This window comes from Rhea americana, unplaced genomic scaffold, assembly GCF_003343005.1.
Source record: "Rhea americana isolate MKP2758 unplaced genomic scaffold, rheAme1 scaffold_45, whole genome shotgun sequence".
Taxonomy (NCBI): domain Eukaryota; kingdom Metazoa; phylum Chordata; class Aves; order Rheiformes; family Rheidae; genus Rhea; species Rhea americana.
Genome location: NW_028186590.1, coordinates 3,093,986 through 3,108,981, shown reverse-complemented (window position 1 = coordinate 3,108,981; position 14,996 = coordinate 3,093,986). Strand labels below are relative to the sequence as shown.

Sequence of the window (14,996 nt, the reverse complement as noted above, 5' to 3'; positions counted from 1 at the left end):
CGCGTGAGCGCGACGAGCGCTGCGGTCGCGTCGCAAGGCGCTCGGGGGCTCTCCGCGTAGATAGGGCTGTGTACCGAGGGCGGCGGGCTTGCCCTTCGGTCTGCCACGGCTGGGCGCGCTTCCTCGCGAGTGCCGAGCCAGCCGTGTCCGCATGCCTTCACAAGGATCACGGTTTGGTCCTCAGCACTGAGCAGAAGTGCGCTCATACCGCTTAATTCGCGTGTGGATATATCTCAGTTTTTTTCTTTTTTAACGAAGAGATGTGGGTAGTCTTAACTGAAACGTTGGCGTAGCTATTAGCAACTCCTGTGGTTCCAGCAAGGTTATAGTAGAGTTTCGTTTTAAGAGAGAACGTGAGTAAGGCTATTTGCTTCTTGTAGACCTACAGAGAAGAAAAAAAAATAAAGTATGCAGATAATTATATGAAAAAACTGCTATGAGGTCTTAACAACAGGGCTTAACAGCAGATCTTGCATATTTAAAGTGTTGTCCRCACTGTGTGGTTTTTCAGTGTAGACAAACTATAAAAACAAATCACGTGATATGCTATGCAAAAATATTCTGCATACTTTGGAAATGTATAGCTGCTGCCAGAGTGGCTGTTGTTCCTAGAGAGGAATTTGAGTTCAAGACAGTTATTAAAGCAATAATTTCTTAAGTTTGCACAATGCATCACGTTCTAGTTGAAGCAGTTCACCTCACCCACAAGGAAAACTACAACAGAAAAGTAACTTCCTTTAACTGCATTGTGACTTTCAGTACAGACCTAACTCTTTTTTTTTAACTGAAAGTACAGATCTTGTTCAGTTATAGCCACAGTGTTGTAAAACATGCTCCCAAAATCATCGTTAACTATAGATGCAGGACCCAAGACTGCTGATGGAGGTAAGGGTTTGAGTATTGTGGTTAGCTGCCTTTAGAGCAAAAATGTCTGTCGCTTTCTCAGTGTGTTCTGCAACCTCATCTGCTTAAAAGGCAGATAACTGAAATGCATCCAGAATCTTCTGGAATCTTCTTCGGTTTTGCTAACCTGATCTAATATTCTCCAGTAGTGCAAATGCACTTAGCRAAAAGACAGGAAAGCAATAATTTAACAGACATTTATTTCAGACATGCAGATCTACATGGTAGTCTGATTTTTATGCCAATCTGTTTACAGTTGAAAAAAATCTGGCATTTGTGATAAGTTCTTATATAAACGTTTTAGTGAAGCTTGCTCTTCAGACAAGATGTATATGTGAACAAGAGTTTCCAGAGGAAGAAATAATGGACATTCCAGTTCATCTGCATTTCCAAGGAAATGAAGATAGCATGATATTCAGCCTTCTGTTATTATTGCCTGTCTAACTCCAGCAAATAAAACTAGAGTGGTGGAAAGATTAAGTAGCCTTACCTGCAGTTATATTCATTGTTATAAGTTAACTGACTACAAATTTCTGTTTGGAACAAATTGCTTTTTAAACAAAGATAAAGGGCAGTGAAGCAGTTTGACTTGTTTTTGTGCAGAAGAACTTCCTGTTCTAGGTGTCAGTTGTTCTTAAGTAACCAATAAAATCTTGGCTGCTGTCCTTGATTTCATTTAAAAATCAGATGTGCCTTTTCCACATTATGTAGACAAGACTTAATTAACACAGATCTGGAAGGCATGGTTATTGGTTTTAAGTTGTTAAATATCTTCTCTATCCCTTCTCTATCCTTTTGCTGAGTTCTGCAGCCTTCCTGAAAAATACAGTCTTGCAGAAAGGTGGTGCTGCCGCCTCCACTGAGAAAGAAGAAATAGTGTAAGCTCATTTCTGTTTCTAGAAAATTCATGGGAGGGAGAGATTCTTTAGACACCTTGTTCATTGGAAAAGCTGATTGCCTCTTACTGCAGATCAAAAAATCCAGGCAAGAGACATACAGCAGCAGCTGATTAGGCTTCAGTCAGTCCTGCTGTTCATAGAACTACTTGTTCTAGCCATCATTTAAAGTCTGCATATCCAGAGAAAGATTGAGTTGTTGTATACTGATRTTGTATTTTCAGGTGTTGATCCTCAGTCCTGCCAGAGTTTTCATTTTTTTTCATTTTTTTAAGGGAAGTAAAGATTTATCTTCCTTGTGTCTCTTTCTGCTTTTTTTTTAATCTAGTTTCCCACATGAGATGCTTTTCACAAATTGGCAAACCCTACTGTATCTGCAGTGTTGGTATGATGCATCATTAAGATCACTTACTATTATAAGTTGTCTTTGAGGAAGTACATTTGAAGTTCCTCTGTTATCTTTATTTTTTGGGGGGTATTATTTCGAATGTATACCATCATGAGGGTTGACTATTTAGTTGTGCTTGGATCCTATGCTACTCTTCTCTCCTGTAGTTGATTGTACCTTGTTAGGATTTAGCAATCATGCTTTTGTGGGTGTGCTTTAGCAGGAAAATATCTTTATTTTTTAAGATGAGTATAATCAGTATTCAAACCTGATTCTTGCTGTACCAAATAACGTTTACTTCCCATAAGTCCATAACAATCTCTCYTGAATCCATAAGGCTTGTTTTGTTTGTATATTTATGCAATAGGAAAGTTTCTCATCAGTTACCCGGTCAGATCTTCTACTGTTAGCATTTAGCTCTCTTGTGCAAGGCACGTAATTATTTCATCTGTTCTTATACTGTGGTACAGTTTTGAATCTTTGGGCTCAAGGGTTTGCCAAAATACAGAGAGGATTGGCTACTTGCTTTTAAACTTACACTACTTTCCAAACAGACTGTGGGGTTAGTTGTAAAGCCTCAGTGTTAGAGATGACTAACTTCAGTATATAGCTGCTCCCATGAAAGTCATTACGTGGACAGGCGAAGACCCTCTTGGCATGGAGGTACAGGTTCTGTGCAGATAAGTAGCCGAAGAGCAGCTCTGCAACAAAGATGACTCTTCAACTTTGGTAGTCAGGCCAGTGTTGTTACCCCTTGGAATGACTAGAGAAGGATCACATTGTTAGGAGTTTGTGGTTAATGTCACAAACTATGTAAGTCAATCCTCATCATATGCAAAAAGCTATATTTGATCTCTGAAGTGTCCTGGAGAACAGAGGGAGTAATATTAGTTCTATGTACCATTTAGATCTCTTTCCCTTTCTTTCCTTTGTTTTGTAAACCAAACATCACTTTTCCTCCTCCTTCCCTGAAAAGGTGACCAGTACCTTCCCAGTTCATAAAAAGTTGGGGAAAAGTCTCCCTGTAGCCACTGATGATGTGCTGTCCGGAGTACAATTTGACTGATTGGAACGACAAACAAGAATGATCTGACACTGATGAACGACCTCCATCAAATGCTGCTTGCTGTGTGCGACTGCAGAGTGGGAGATGGGAATCTGTAACAGTGTCAGCTATTTAAACCCAGATACCAGAGTCTGTCCTGTAACACACACAGTTGGCTAAATGCTGAAACACAGACTTCGTGCTAAATTTAAGACCTGTTTTTCTTTGGCGGCTTTATTATTGTATGGTAATGGCGGAAGAGGGGCAGAGTGGGCAACTGGGAAACTGATAAATGTTTACAGTGTGCCACAGCAGGATTTGTCATTCTCCTTTCTGATAGTTTGATGGGTTTTYGTTTGGTAACTGTTAGAAAACACAGCCTGGTTTATAAGCAGATGTTTAGGGGGAAATTTGTCCTAGAAAACAGTGTGGAATCTCACCAGCTGTTCYTTAGATCTGCTTTAAGAATCTGGCTGTGTTGAACCACTTTCAAATATCTGATGGGCTTCCCACTAGTCTCATTTTCTTAGTATGAAGTTCCAGTTCGAATAATTATCATTGCATATTCAAGAGGACTTTAGAAACCATGTATTTAAATCCTTTTCTGCAAACCATACATCACATTTCCACTGCAGCACTTATACTTAGGCATATAGCATCTGCTAGTTTAAATCAGAATTACTTTTGTGTTTTGGACATCAGTAGGAAAATGGGCAGGTAGTTACCACCCCTAAGCTCCATTACCCCTATTCAGTACCTTCATTAAGAGTAGAACAATTAACTTTTGCTTATTTTTCCTTACCCATAAGTATCTGAGATTACTAGTAAAAACTTTGTTACTTTTTTTTTTTTTTAACAGAATCTGACTTCTTACTCTCTCATTTCAGTGCCTGCATGCTGCTCAGCTCGCTACAATTTGGCACTGCTGGCGTTTTTTGGATTCTTCCTTCTCTATGCCTTACGAGTGAACCTCAGTGTTGCTCTGGTGGATATGGTAGAACCTAACATAAGTTTAGCAAAGAATACAACTTCCAATGTGTGTCCAGAACATTCCTCTACTATCAATGTTCTTCGCAATACATCGGTAAGGTCTCATTTATATTCTTCTGAAATGTGATTTTTAAAGTTGTTTTTAATACAACTCTGACTCATGTTTAGGTAACAAGAGAACTGCTTGCTCTTTAGTAGGTAGCCCTTTCAGAATATGCACTGGTTCTCTTAGAGATATTCTGAAAATTATAGCTTTAAATGATTAGCTGATTTAGAAGCGCTTTGCTCATGGTCAGGTTGTTTTACGTACATCCTCTGTCTACTATCCTTTACAAATAGGCTAATCTGACCTTGTAACTCTAATATGACTCACTATGCCTGTAATTGACTGTGACTGTTACATCTTCATCAGAGTTCTCGTCAGTGACTGTATTTGCCTGTCTGCTTTTCATACAGTCTTGATGGCCTGAAATACATTACACGTTACCTAACGTGTAGTTTTTTTTTTTTCCTTCTCAGTTCTTTGGTCTCTTTCCCATATCACGGTTCTCATCTTATATCCTTTGTCTCTTGATTTCCCTTCCAGTAATCCTTAAAATCCCATTCCCTAACTGAGCAGGACTCTGTTGGATGTGAAAAGATGCTTTTCGCCTTATAACTGAATTTTTATTACTGAGGCCTCTCCCCCTCTTTCTGCCTTTACTTTGCTTGTTTAGAGGTAAYTTATTATTTATCATGATTAAACTATAATTGTAAACTGGGAAGAAAATTCTCCTCACTTATGTGAAATGTTTGTTGCTCATTTAGATGCTCATAAATAATACATTTGGAAGTGATCCCATCCTTCAAAATGAATTTCTTTGGAACTGTCAGTGTCCTTTTGCTCATTTCCCGTATAGCTTCAGACTTCATGTCTCTGTCATCTTTGTGGTTATTACTTTGTCCACTAAACTCATCTTCCCTCATCATGCTTGTCCTCTTCTTTGACCTATCCTTGTGAATCTTATTCTTGGCTGCTCTTTTTATCTAATTCAAGCGTCTCCATTTCTCTGCTTGATTTTTCTCTCCAGTAAGTTTCCTATAGGGAAAGCCATTTTCTAGAGAGCCATTCTGCATCTTTTCTTTAGTGTTACATAGAATGCCCACACTGATACAGATGTGGGATTCACATTCATGTAGGCACATCCCGGTGGTGAGTACCTACATCCAAGTTGCTTGGAACTTGGCAAGGAATAACTGCCCAAGCATTTACTTAATACTCTTTTATGATTTTTGTACTTAGGCTACATACCTCTGTACAAACTGTAAATTATTTCATTCAGTTCTCAACACCACTTTTACTGCAGTATAGATGCCTGTAAAGGAAGAYACTAGGGAGGATCCTGTGAAAGATCTGTAATTTAACTGTAAAGGACTAAATGATGGATCAAAGTCTTTCTTAATATGACCAGAGAAACTGCAATTTTGAGCTTACTGCATCTTGGGTTTTGTTTTCTCTTTTTAGGGAAAAAAATATTCTTGGGATGCTGATACTCAGGGATGGATCCTTGGTTCTTTTTTCTATGGCTATATCATTACTCAGATTCCAGGTGGATATCTTGCAAGCAAAATTGGAGGGAAGCTGTTGCTGGGGTTTGGCATCTTTGGTACTTCTGTATTCACCTTACTTACTCCCTTAGCAGCAAATCTGGGAGTCGGCTATCTCATAGCCGTCAGAGCGTTGGAAGGACTGGGAGAGGTAATCCTTTTTCTCTTCATAACTTGAAAATGTATCTGAATAATTTATTAATAAATTAGAGTGATTGGGCTTTGTGGGAGTCATTATGTTTTTTGAAGTGTGTGAATTGTTTAATTTCCGAGTAGCTTAATTTTACTTTTTTTAATAATTAAAGAGTTTACCCTATTTACCTAGTCTGAGCTTTCTGAATAAGAAAATAGTTTTATTTGCAAGAACACCTATAAAATGCAACTACAATTATCCTTTTTGTCATTCATCAGAGATTAGGAGTTCAAAGCAATATCAAAAGCAGGAGAGAAATTAATTTTGACTAATTAGTCTCACAGTGTGAACACTTCATCAATTAGTTTCTTGCTAAAGAAATTAACAAATTGCACTACTGCTTTTAATGAAATGTGCTTTGAAATGTGGGAACTTGAAAAGAGTTCTAGAACTGTCACACTTCAACAGAACAAATYTTTGTTTTCCAGGGTGTTACCTTTCCTGCTATGCATTCAATGTGGTCTTCCTGGGCTCCTCCACTGGAACGCAGCAAGCTCCTTAGTATTTCTTATGCAGGTTAGAAATTCCCACACTGATAACAGGATTATACATTTTTACTACAGGGAGGATTGACTTAAAGGAACTTATACTGCCAGTTTTAATCAGGATTTAAACTGGAAAGCATAACATGAAATTAAATCTTGTTTTTGCATWTGTAATCTTCATTTTTTTAGATGTTTTTGATAATCCTGATAAAAGTTACTGTTCTACAACTAAGTATGAACTTCAGACTATATTTGGTACATTTTGCTAACAGAGAGATACAGGATATACATTTACCTAACAATTACATGGTTCTCTGAAAGTATTCTGATTCCTTTTATTTTTTTATTAAGCTAGGAAATTGCTAACTGTTACTACTGCTAAATGTTAATTTTTTTTGTGCTGTGACTTTTAGTGTTTTGATAAAAGTGGTATTATAAATGCTCAAAAAAGTACTAATTTTGCTAGCTTTGTATATATTAAAAAAGCAAGCTTAATGTAGTCAACTGTGAAGGATTTCCTGAGCAGGAAGCTATTGAAATTTAATAGATAACTTCAGATGTTCTCTTGTATTAAAAAAGGTAATAACTGCCTTCCTTTCTTTCCAGTCCTTAGCTGAGAAAGAAGTTATTCTCAATACATATAATATTGTGATGTTTATAAAGCTTAATTTTATCTAAAGAATTAGAATTTTTYCCTTGATTCTGTTTATGCAGATGTGTTTTTAAAATACTTAATTTATGAAAATTTGAAGAGAATTGTAGTGTTTTTATTTTCACTTAATGTAGTAGATCTAAGCTTTGCTATATATTGAAAAACAATTTCTAATATAATATTCTTTAAAGAAAGAAAGTAATTACAAAAATAATTGTTAAATAAGAAAAATGGGAAGGTTTTTTTGCCATTATTTTGTATCTTGTACTGTTAAAACTGTTCTAAGKTTTTCCTAAACTGTGTCCTCTTAGTAACATTATTTACTACTATTTGCAATATTGTTTGCTGTTCTCTAAACTTTCAGTAAGATGATGATTTCTAGAACTTCTCCTAGAAGAAGGAGAGAGAATTTTCTTATTYCTGTATCCATGCACCAAAATGCAGCATACTTACAAAAAAAATTTAAGCCTTCATTCCTCTGAGGTTTAAAGTAATGTAAAAAGCTGCTTGAAAGCAGCTATGAAGCTGCTTAATGAAAGGTAAAGAGAATTTAGTAGTGGAACTCACAGAATGGTTGAGGTTGGAAGAGACCTCTGGAGAYCAYCTAGTCCAACCCTCCTGCTCAAGCAAGGTCACCTAGAGTGCATTGCCCAGAATTCTGTCCAGATGGCTTTTGAATATCTCCAAGGAAGGAGACCTTACTACCTCCCAGGGTAACCTTTTTCAGTGCTCTGTCTCTCTCACAGTAAGAAGTTTTTCTTCATGTTCAGGCAGACCTTCCCGTGTTTCAGTTTGTGCCTGTTGCYTCTCATCCTATCGCTGGGCACCACTGAGAAGAGTCTGGCCCCATCCTCTTGACACCCTTCCTTAAGATATTTGTTTATATCGATAAGCTCCCCTCTCAGTTATCGTCTCTCCAGGCTGAACAGGCCCAGTTTTCTTGACCTTTCATAAAGGAAGAAAAAGATTGAGCAGAATMTTGAAGAGTTTAAGCAAAAAAACTGCCTTTGGAAGAATCAAGGAAGAAGTGTCCAAGGTCTCAGATACTGCTGCAAGARGTGCTTTTATTTGTGGGACAGGTTAAAAATGTAGGTTTCTAAATTCACTAGTCAAAATTAATATTATGTCTTTAAAGGGGACAATTTTGCCTTCGTTTAGTGAAGTAATTGCTTGTTTTAYTCGTTCTTAGTGTTAATTCTGTTACTGCAGAATTAATGGTGGTTCTTAGAACTGGGTTTAAGCAAGAAAACAGGCTATACTATGTAAACTAAGGCTGTGGTTCACAAGCAGCTAAGCCAGTCTAATGGCTCACTTGTGCCAAAAGGAAGGAGGCTGTAATCCTTTCTTCCTGCCTTCTCCTTGCACCCTTCCCCCCTAGCCGCAAGTCACATGCTTGCTTCTGGCTATTGCAGCACTCATCACACCCTTCCACGAGCTGCTTCAACCCACCTAATGCAGCAGGAAGATTTCTTTCTTCCCTCTTTTTTTTTCTTTTTATCTCTTTTCTGCTGCATTAGTGAGTTCAATCCACTTAGAAGTTTGCATGTGAAAGCCAGCACAAGTTAAGCAGAGAGGAGGGCTGGAATTGGCACCTACCTGCTTTAGCAGTACTGTGCATTGTGTCTTTGTATCTGGTGAAGCCATATGCTAGTGTAMAAGCTAGAAGAGGCAGGGGCCCCCAACTAGCAATTGTTCACAGACGTGGATGGATAAGCCAAAGCCATCTTGTGTAAATTTAGTGAAATATTTCCTTTTCCCCTCCAATTTTCGTAGTTGGCACTCGTGATTCATGGCTTATTTAGTCACTTTTTTTGAGAACGCGTAGCCAAAGTGGCAYGTATTTGTTATTTTGACTTGTATTTAATATTAAATATGTGGTCTTGTTTGTGATTGAAGCTTTCTACCCAAAAGAAAAATGACTGTTCTCATGAAGATGACATCTAAACCCTAGAAAACTGACATGTCAAGATAAACTACTGTTTTCCAAGTTGAGATGAGGTTTGGAAAAGTGATCATATAACTAACATTAAGAGACAAAATCTGCTCGTTAGTTAACACCGGTTGAGAGTTCCTAAGTACATAAATAGTATGGTTTCTGTTCCTAGTTTAGGTTAGGGGAAGGAAACCTGAACAGCTATCCTGTTCCAGTATCCTGAATTATAAACTCAGGAATAGCTCCTTCTGGCTTGTGACTTGCATCTGAACTGAAATCTGTTGATCTTTCTCCTCCTCCTGGCTTGATCCTGCTCCACATTAAGTGATGGCCCATTAAGTGACCRCGCATTTAGAAGTGGGTGATTGCTTGGGTGTCCTCTGGCTCTTGTGCCTAGCTCTTCTGCTCCTCTGGAGCTAGTAGAGGTTATGAGCAATGAAAAGTGAAGATAGCAAGTCAGGAAATATTTTTATCAAAAAGTTCTTAATTGTACTGTGATCAACTCCATCTCGTTTTCTAGCAATGCCAGTTTGCTAAGTTGTATTGTTTTGAATGTTTCTCATTGCATTTCATATTTAGGGCCACACTTTATTGAGGATTAGTAAAATACCGAGAACGCCTGTACATTTTGTCCACTCTTTATTTTTTGCTTGTAATTTTGTAATTGTGTGTAATGTGGTTTATGACTTTGAGTCCTTTTTTGTGGCGTTTCCAAAGCAGCTTTTGGTGCCTCTGTTTCTTTAAGATGAAATGGCAGCCCTCTACTGGTGGTGAAGTGTATTTTCTGCATGATTTCTTACACTAAAATAGCTGTGACAATGCCACTTAGTTTAAGGGATATATAGATTTTTTTTAAAAAAAACTTCTGGGGTTTTTTTACTTTCTTCTGGTAGGTGCACAGCTGGGAACCGTTGTATCTCTGCCACTGTCTGGTTTAATTTGCTACTATATGAATTGGATTTACGTGTTTTACATATTTGGTAAGCATTTACTTAAGAATATAATCCATACACTTTTCAGAAGTCATGGTATGTTGTATTAGTACCTCTTACATGAAACTTTAAATGAGATTTAAAGACAAATTTGACATGTAAGGGTGCTAATTTTTCTCCTGGGAAGTTACAGTTAGTTAAGGCTAGGAAGATTCCTGAAAGTGGCTATATAAACTAAGCTTCCAATGAGCAAAGCTGTCCTTCAGTTGAACAAAAGCTGGTGCAAATCAACAGTTCTCAGCTCTCCCACCACTGGGAAATAACAGACTGTAATTTCTCATTTGAAGTGTGAAATTGAGTTAATAACTTTAATCCTAGGAACAAATTTCTAGTACAACTGAAAGAACATCTAAAAAGTCATTGCTRTTGTAGGGCTGTTCCATAAGAGGTTCAAGCAGAAAATATTTTCTAGTAGCGTGTCATAGATCTAAGTGCAGCTTTCAATAGGTCTATGTACATGTCTGAGCTGTTTCATATTTTGGATGGGAAGGGAAAAATTAGAATAAAAAGGATTACATTTTCTTCAACAATTTTGGGTAAACGAACAGGCTTAAAGCAGAATTAGAGGAAACAGTGAATTGTAATACTATGTAAAAGTACAGTTGATTTGGACTGATTATTGAAAAGAATAACTTTTACTAACAGTTCTAGGGTTTAGTTTAAAAAAAGAAAAGGAAGACTGGTATATCAGTTAAGCTTTATGTAGCACTTTTTAATGTGTATGTTCTCTATTTTTTATAATTAGATCTAATGAGAGGTTTTTATTTCCTCCTCTGAGAGAAACATCCTCTGTGGCTGTTCTAAGTGACTGATAAAAATACAAAGTGCGTGTCTGCAACTTTTTTTGCTGTGTGAGACATTTCTAAAAACAACAAACAAAAAAATAAAGCCACAAATAAAGCCAGCTTCCTGCTTAGCCTGCTTTGTTGTTTATTACCTCTAAATGTATGTACTTAAGCTGCTTCTAGGAGCTATGTTTTTATATTAGAGCATTTGGAAAAAATCTTCATAATTTTAATGAACATTATTTCTCTCACTAAATCATCCAAGAGTTAGTCAGTATAATTGCTTTTGTTYTTATTTCTCCTTCTTCACCCATCTTTTCCCAATAATAGGTGCACTTGGGGTATTATGGTTCTTCTTCTGGATGTGGTTGGTTAGTGATACACCAGAAACTCACAGGAGCATTTCACATACCGAAAGAGAATATATACTTTCTTCTCTAAAAGATCAGGTATAGCATTTTGTTGCAGTTAATTAACTGAGAACATAAATATTGGAGTCAGCATAATGCTCAGTTACTTTCTAGCATAATGCTAGAAAAAYATCCTTAATCTAAAGATTAAACTGAAACTTAAAAACCCTTAAACTAAAAAAAACCCAGACCTCTATTACATCTTTAAACTTTGTTTTAAAAAAATGTAGATAGATATTTTATACATTTTTTCATGTGTGTTTATTGTCTAAAGTAAGAAGAAGRGGGGATTGCTATTAGCAGAGTGTTTCCAAACTGTTTTCTCATGAGACAGTTCATAAAGCATGTGTAAGGTTTTATTTCTATGATTGCAGATACGTATTTCCAACCTGTGAAGTTGGTTGAGAGATCAAAGCTAATTACATGAGATTGAATAGCAAAGATTCAGCTCAATAAACACATGAAGAGTGACTTTAATTGTTGATAGTACAAATAGGAGGTAAYAAATCTTGAGAAGGCATACTTTTAAAATCAATTATAAAAAATACTAGGAATTGGCTTACTTTGCAGTAGTAAACAGAGCAGTAGCATACCTTAAAATRCCTTCAGTGAAAACCGACCACAGCAATTCCTTCATTGCTGATATGGTGACTTTGTCTATTAACATAGACTCATTTTATGCCCTTCTGAATGAATAATTGCTGTTCGTTTGGACAGAGTCAGAAGACTATAGTAAAATACTCATTTTTATCTGCTGATGGTTCTGTCTTTTTTCTTCTCCCTGCCTCCCRTGTGCTAGCTTTCAACACAGAAATCTGTTCCCTGGAGAGAGATATTGGAGTCCGTGCCACTCTGGGCCATTGTTGTGGCGCACTTTTCTTATAACTGGACTTTCTATACTCTTCTCACGCTCTTGCCAACATACATGAAGGAGATCCTGCGGTTTGATGCACAAGAGGTGAGATAAATAAGAACTGTTTAGAATGGACAAACTTATTTAAGAATCTTGGAATGTGAATATGTAGCTGGGAAATAGTAAATCTCAGGTGTTCTGTACTGTATTTTCTGCAGGGCTTCTGGTTCTATTTGGTATTTGTATCAGCTTTATCAGCTTTAACACTAGCTTTTCAGCTCATTCTTCTGGTTGAACATGCATGCTACTTTTTTAACTGCTATAATCTAAAACAATAACTAGAAAAATATTTTCCTTTGGAGAATAGGACTAAACCAAACCACAGAACTTCTGAAGTCCAGAAAGTGTGTTTCAGGAGAATTTTAAAAAGTGAAATTGCTTATCAGGGAAAAAAAATACATTCCTATTCATAATGATTGACTGTGTGACTTTTTCTTTAATGAGAAAGTTCCAGTGATAGCAGAATTAAGCTATACCAGCTCCTCCAAGTAAAGTAAAAAGGTGTTCTCATAGAGATTTCAAGATGTTCAGCATAGTCTCCTTCCAGTGTAACGCATGAGTTAGGTTTAGAGTAAACTGTTGAAGTACACCTTGCAAGAATRAAGTGATGTCAGCAGTCCTGGGAGGAAAAGATGCAAAATTGGAGTGCCAGAAGAGTAGGACATGCTACAGAATGGCTGGAAAAAAAGCCTATGTGAAAGAAGTTGCCGTTAAAGTTCCTTACTATGCCTCCTAAGGGGAATACCTGAGTAAATGTCTGTAAAGGCATTTGCTACCACAGCCCTACGTGCATTTGTTTTGTAAAACATTATTGCATTAAATGCCAGTAAGTTCTGCTGTGCAGTGGTTTCCTATGTCTCTGGGTTATATTTCTTTATGGAGTGACTTCAAAGTACTGGCTGTTGTTAAGCTTGTATAATCATGCTGGACTAGTTTTGCTGTCGCACATTTAGAACAGTTGTATAGTCTACCAGTTTCCAACCTATAATAAAGGAACAATTAATATTGCTGTCTTTTTGAACAGTGCTTCAAAATACAACTTTTATTACTGAGACTCTCATCAAAATTTGGCTTTTTCAAAACTGTACTTTTTAAAATTGAACGTTGAAACCCAACAGGCAGCATCTTTGCTGATAGAGTGGATTCTTGGATGCGTTTTGGGGTGCTAATCTTAAATGTTGTAGGGAAGCTTTCTCTTATTCCTTGACAAATCTATGTTTTATAGTAGTATATAAATGTTAAAACATTTCAATCCAATTCCATCCAATATCCATCCAGATACCTTTTTAACCAAAGTTTTGGCAAATTATAGCTAGTGATAAATGTATGTAGAGGCTGAAAATCTGTGCAGCAAGAACTTCTTGTTTCCCTTTTCAGAAAAACTGCAGAATAAGATGAGAGTCACTAAACAACTATTAATTAAAGTAATAGGAGTTAGTGGCTGACTTTAGTATACATAATGGTGGGTCATGAGTAATAGCTTTATTTTGTGATCATATAGTATATAGACTGGATCTGATGGAAGTTTTTAACTTCTATATTGTCTCTGGTTATAGGCAGCATCAGCTATTTCAGCGTAGATGTGGGATTATGTAGTCTTGAAGAGTTATAATAGTATAGACCCCTGAGACTCCATATAGCTCTCAGTTTTAGGCAGTATGAACAGCTTCCACTTAGGTTAGTAATTCACTTGTTCACTTGATAGCCTGCTGTATTTGAAATGGCTGTTTCTGGAATATCATATGATAAGGTTAATGGAAGTGAAGTATATTTATGTATTGACAAAGCACTGGCACAGGTTGCCCAGAGAGGTTGTGGATTCTCCTTCTCTGGAGATACTCAAAACCTACTTGGATGTGATCCTGTCTAACCTGCTCTAGATGACTCTGCTCAAGTAGGGGGTTGGACTAGATGATCCCCAGAGGTCCCTTCCGACCTCAACCATTCTGTGATTCTGCATATATTTTTTTCCCCCAAAACCCAGTTCCTGATTTATACCTGTGAATTTTTCAGATTTACTGTATTGGTAGTTGAGGATTAAGTCATGCAATGAAAAGTTTACACATCATTAAATTTAGATTGCTTTGCCTTTTCTAGGCCCAGGTTTCTCTTATGATAAAACCAACAATAGTTATGTGGATGGTCGTGACATCTCTTAGTTAAGTCTGTCTTAATGCTCCAACACAGATGACTTTGCAGCACATTGAATTGTTGGTTCAGTGTTTTGTAACTATCTTTCTTTTTTTTTTCCCCATCATTAACAGAATGGTTTTTTATCTGCCCTGCCTTATTTTGGCTGCTGGTTATGTATAATTCTGTCTGGACAAATTGCTGATTATTTACGAGAAAAATGGAACTTGTCTACTGTTTGTGTTCGCAAATGTTTTACCTTAATAGGTAGGTGCAAGTATTTTTTTTTTATTTGTTTGTTTGGAACATATCATAAGGCCAGTCTGGGAGAAATTAAGACATTGTGAGGATGGTGTGACATTCCACTGTGAAATTCAGCAGGGTTGCATGTGGCTTGAGAGAAGTTGCTCTTCAGTAATATTAATTGTGCTAGGGTGTGGAAGTAAAACTAAAAGGTATGCATCTGCTTGCTGCACTGGACATACGGCATCATATTATCTTCTAGTATTCTTCTGAACCCAGGTGTTGTGATCATGGCTGGTGCTTGTCTAGCTGCCTTAGCTGGAAATAGTCTGTATTTCAATGTGTAGTGTTGGTGCTTTTTCCTCTCCTCTGCATTGCTGTCAGGCCAAGAAGTTTTTGAAGGTCTATGTGGTGGTAGTGTGTTTTTTGTTTGTTTGTTTGTGTTTTTTGG

The 14,996-nt window shown here is 37.0% G+C and overlaps 1 protein-coding gene across 4 annotated transcripts in view; it reads left to right on the top strand.

Moving 5' to 3' along the window:
* The first annotated feature begins 821 nt into the window (after positions 1-821).
* Positions 822-14,996, top strand: part of SLC17A5 (solute carrier family 17 member 5) — a 27,690-nt gene continuing 13,515 nt past the window's right edge. For 2 of the 4 annotated variants that reach the window (XR_014897153.1, XM_085316046.1), the window contains exons 1-8: positions 3,398-3,479; positions 4,120-4,316; positions 5,727-5,960; positions 6,431-6,518; positions 9,966-10,052; positions 11,180-11,298; positions 12,059-12,217; positions 14,437-14,569. Coding sequence is in view for 3 of the 4 variants with exons in the window: in XM_085316046.1 (XP_085172172.1) it covers positions 3,413-3,479; positions 4,120-4,316; positions 5,727-5,960; positions 6,431-6,518; positions 9,966-10,052; positions 11,180-11,298; positions 12,059-12,217; positions 14,437-14,569 (1,084 nt within the window). In the remaining variant the exon portion in view is untranslated. Of the gene's footprint in view, positions 886-3,397; positions 3,480-4,119; positions 4,317-5,726; positions 5,961-6,430; positions 6,519-9,965; positions 10,053-11,179; positions 11,299-12,058; positions 12,218-14,436; positions 14,570-14,996 lie in introns of those variants that run through there. The other 2 variants (XM_085316049.1, XM_085316048.1) reach the window with 2 other exon arrangements.